Raw genomic sequence first — 4,225 nt, forward strand, 5'->3', positions numbered from 1 at the left:
GTTGTTTGTTTTGCGAGTAGGTGGCAAGGGACTGCCTAACCTGACAGAGTCGGTGTTAGATCAATATCCATGTATCTTTACTGTCACTAGTGTCTCCGCTATAGTGTGTTGTTTGTTTTGCGAGTAGGTGGCAAGGGACTGCCTAACCTGACAGAGTCAGTGTTAGATCAATACCCATGTATCTTTACTGTCACTAGTGCCTCTTCTAGAGTGTGTTGTTTGTTTTGCGAGTAGGTGGCAAGGGACTGCCTAACCTGACAGAGTCGGTGTTAGATCAATATCCATGTGTCTTTACTGTCACTAGTGCCTCCCCTATAGTGTGTTGTTTGTTTTGCGAGTAGGTGGCAAGGGACTGCCTAACCTGACAGAGTCCGTGTTAGATCAGTATCGATGTATATTGACTGTTACTAGTGCCTCCCCTATAGTGTGTTGTTTGTTTTGCGAGTAGGTGGCAAGGGACTGCCTAACCTGACAGAGTCCGTGTTAGATCAATATCCATGTATCTTTACTGTCACTAGGGCTTACTCTATAGTGTGTTGTTTGTTTTGCGAGTAGGTGGCAAGGGACTGCCTAACCTGACAGAGTCGGTGGAGGTAGATGAGCTGAGGTTACGCGAGGGGTCACCGGACGGGGAACCGGACGCACGACCCGTGAGGTCGGTCAGCTCGACCTTTGAGGTCAAGGACTGGTGGAAGGAGCAGATGGCGTACGAGAGCGATTCTGCGGACGAGGACTGAGCATTTGGAATCGGGGAATACGACGATTGTTGAGCGTCTGGAATCCGGAATCTGATGGGTACTGAGCATCCGTAATCGGGAATATAATGAATTCTGAGTGTCTGGTATCCAGAATGAGACAGGTATTTAGGGTCCGGAATCCCAATTCCAGAATCCGATGGGTACTGAATATCTGGAATTCGGAATCCGGCGGGTACTGAGTGTCCAGAATCCGGAATCGCACAACTACTTGGCTTCTGGAATCTGATAATTACTGAGCATCTGTAACTTGGAATCTAATGTCTACTAAGCATTTATAACCTGGAATCTGGAATCCGGAATCACGCTATCATGGATTCCTCGTTAGTAACTGATCGAGGGAAAGACTGTTTGTGAGGGAAATGCTATAATATCAGTCTCACGGATGGTAGAATAACTTGATAGGAGGAAAGAATAGATCAGACCAGCAGTTGTAGGTGTAATGAGTGAAAGCTACACCGTCGGATCGCTTGTCACTTGTGTGGTGCTGTCACACACTTAGTAGTTCACCTCAACGCTTTACGAAATAAAGTTAAGTCCTTCCCGTGCCTATGTGACACATAGGGCGGTGCCTATCTCCGTTTCCGTAACCCGAGGCCCCGCAGCTGCTTTCACAGTAAATACTACAGCAGGGGGTTAATCCACTGGTAGCACTGCGAGTTAACTTTCCACACTCTATCTCTATTTGCTGAGTGCTAAGCAGAGAAGCAACAACACTTTGCTAGTGCAGCTTTATTGTATCTCTGTGTGCGTATCTTGCTACAGGCTGGAGTTTTCTCCGAAAATAACTGTTATCGGCAACATATTTCTACCTTGTAAACTACCGATGATATTTCTTGTATATTTACTGTAGCCTCTTATCGGTGTTGCTGAGGAAAACATGTTATTGTTGCGTTAATACATATATACGTATATATTTTATGTGGAGGTGTATGGATTCATTTCAGGGTGAATAGAGTGGATTTCGTAATTTCACATGCTGCCAAATTTTGATTTGTATCCGTCAGTCAATACAGTGAAAATTATTGCGGGAGACATGTCATTATAGACTAGTTATTTGTGTCATCAGGTTCCATTCTGCAGATTCGATCATTACTTGTAGCGTGAACTTATAGAACTTGTAGAAAGATATGTGGAGTATGTACTCTGTAAGTTTACGGTTGTAATAACTGGGAGTATTAACCTCTTATCTGTCAAGTCTATATATGTGTATATATATATATTATATGTATATGTATGTATATGACACCTATACTATCTGTCAAGTATATATGTGTATATATATATTATATGTATATGTATGTATATGACACCTATACTATCTGTCAAGTATATATATGTTTATGTATATATATATTATATGTATATGTATGTATATGACACCTATAGGTCTTTATAGGTCTCTTATACGTGACACTATCCAGTTACACACGATACAGATACATTAACGAAGCAATATAGGTTACCATAACTTCAATTCTGCTCACACACCCATTGCTGTGTGCCTTACGTTATAAACGTACTTTTTATATCGCTTATATGTGACCAATATATATATATATTTAATCCTAGTTATTTCTCGCATAATAATTTTAGGTTTAGCTGCCTCTCGAGATGGCGTGATGCATCGAGCACATCGTCTAGTTTTATGAGAAACGCGTATTTTGAATATCGAGAGATGGCCACATTTCGGATTTTGAGTCATTAGAGTACCTGTGTATACGTTAATTGTTATTGTACAAGTGTTGTACCAGGGCGTTGATCATGAGTAGCAATGGACCATCTAGTCAAAATCTGTTTAATAAACGTCCGTATGAACTGTGACTATAAACACTTCTAACGATAAATAAATTGTACAATGTAAATGAACACGGAATAATAATTCTAGAACATCGATTTACTTTGTAATTAAAATAGCACGATTATTTCGCAAGTGTTTTTATACAAAGGATATAAAATCTAGCAAGTTGTAATAAATGTCTACTCGACCACCACCTGTACGTGCATATTCACTCTAACACACCTTATAAATACATGATTTATTGCAAAGTTACTTATGCGTAGAAGAAATATTTAAATACAAATTCAGATACCCATACCATCCTAGAAGAAAAAAACACGCAGTTAAAAAACTAACGATGATATGTGTGTATCATTGACAGACGCCGTCATCTGTGCTATTCCAGTTGCGAATGTAATAAATAGCGTATTAGGACATGCAACAATCACAAGTGAGGTACAGTTTCATGAGCAGCTTCACAAATATACATACGATTCTAATTCAAAAAACCCGACTCTTCGATTTGAGCTCAGCACATTCTTCATGAGGTAATTATTCCATCTAGCAGACCAGTTACGCACGACGGGAACCATGCGATTACCCCTGTTACCACGGCAACGACAACAGAGCAGACAATCCCGACCGGTTACCTAGTCTAGTAAGCCTCCATGGGCGCGACCCGTGAGGCTTACGATTTCCTGAGTTCAATGACATTCGCTGCGAGCAAAATTTAACGATCTTCCGTGTTCCAGTAGATAACAACACTGTTGTGGAGACCACCTAGTTTGATGTTCATCGATTAGAACAGACGATAGATTAGATAGACTGGTGACGATGCGGCGTCGGCACCACGTCGAGCTCGCCACTGTGCATTTATCGGCGCATCATTCGCTCGTTCCTCTCTGCGATGGCTTTGCATGGTGAATTACTTGCAGCTATTGTCACACCTGCCGCAGGAACGACGCGTCAACCGTGCAGGAACGCGTCCTCACGTGTCACCTATTTTCACAAGGTGGAAACATGTCACATTGAGGGTGACACGACAAAGTGACGAAGATGATGATGACATCAGTGATGATGGTGACGATGACATCACAGCGACAACAATGGTCATACCACACCGAAGATGACAGTGACAAAGACAATGACATTACAATGATGAGGATGACATCATAGCAACAATGACAATGACATCACAATGATGAGGATGACATCACAGTGACAATGACGATGACATCACAATGATGAAGATGACATCACAGCAGGCAAACGACGATGACATCACGAGGACAACTTTAATCGCTTTGGCTTTCGTCGCGCGCAGCCCTTTCCGAACCACCCCGGCACCACGCCCCCTGCCCCCGCCCCCGCCATCACAGCCTCCTCCGCACCACACACTGCATCCAGTAGAGCATCCACCGTCGCTCGCACGGCATCGTCGATGAAGCCCCGTGCAACAGGCGGCCGGTTGGCAGTGGCGTTGCTTGGCAACACAGATGCGGAGGATGAGGAGGATGAGGAGGGCAGCAGCAGCTTCCTGGTGGTCGTCGTGAGCTCGTGGGCTCTCAGCGGCACGGCGAGATGGACGATCGGGTCAGTGTTCCTGCCGAGAGTGAGAGAGAAAGAGATATGAGGAATGAGAGAGAGAGAGAGAGAGAGACGAGAGAGAGTAGAGAGTAGAGAGAGAAGG

At 43.5% G+C, this 4,225-nt stretch overlaps 1 protein-coding gene across 1 annotated transcript in view; it reads right to left on the reverse strand.

Annotated features, from left to right (window-relative positions):
* Positions 1 to 2,633: 2,633 nt before the first annotated feature.
* LOC106819786 (NAD-dependent protein deacetylase sirtuin-7-like) overlaps positions 2,634 to 4,225 on the reverse strand; it is a 2,071-nt gene continuing 479 nt past the window's right edge. The window contains exon 2 of the mRNA XM_014824372.1: positions 2,634 to 4,138. Within this exon, the coding sequence (XP_014679858.1) occupies positions 3,817 to 4,138 (322 nt within the window). The 3' untranslated portion in view covers positions 2,634 to 3,816. The remainder of the gene's footprint in view (positions 4,139 to 4,225) is intronic.

Source organism: Priapulus caudatus, unplaced genomic scaffold (genome assembly GCF_000485595.1).
Source record: "Priapulus caudatus unplaced genomic scaffold, Priapulus_caudatus-5.0.1 Scaffold4458, whole genome shotgun sequence".
NCBI lineage: Eukaryota > Metazoa > Priapulida > Priapulimorpha > Priapulimorphida > Priapulidae > Priapulus > Priapulus caudatus.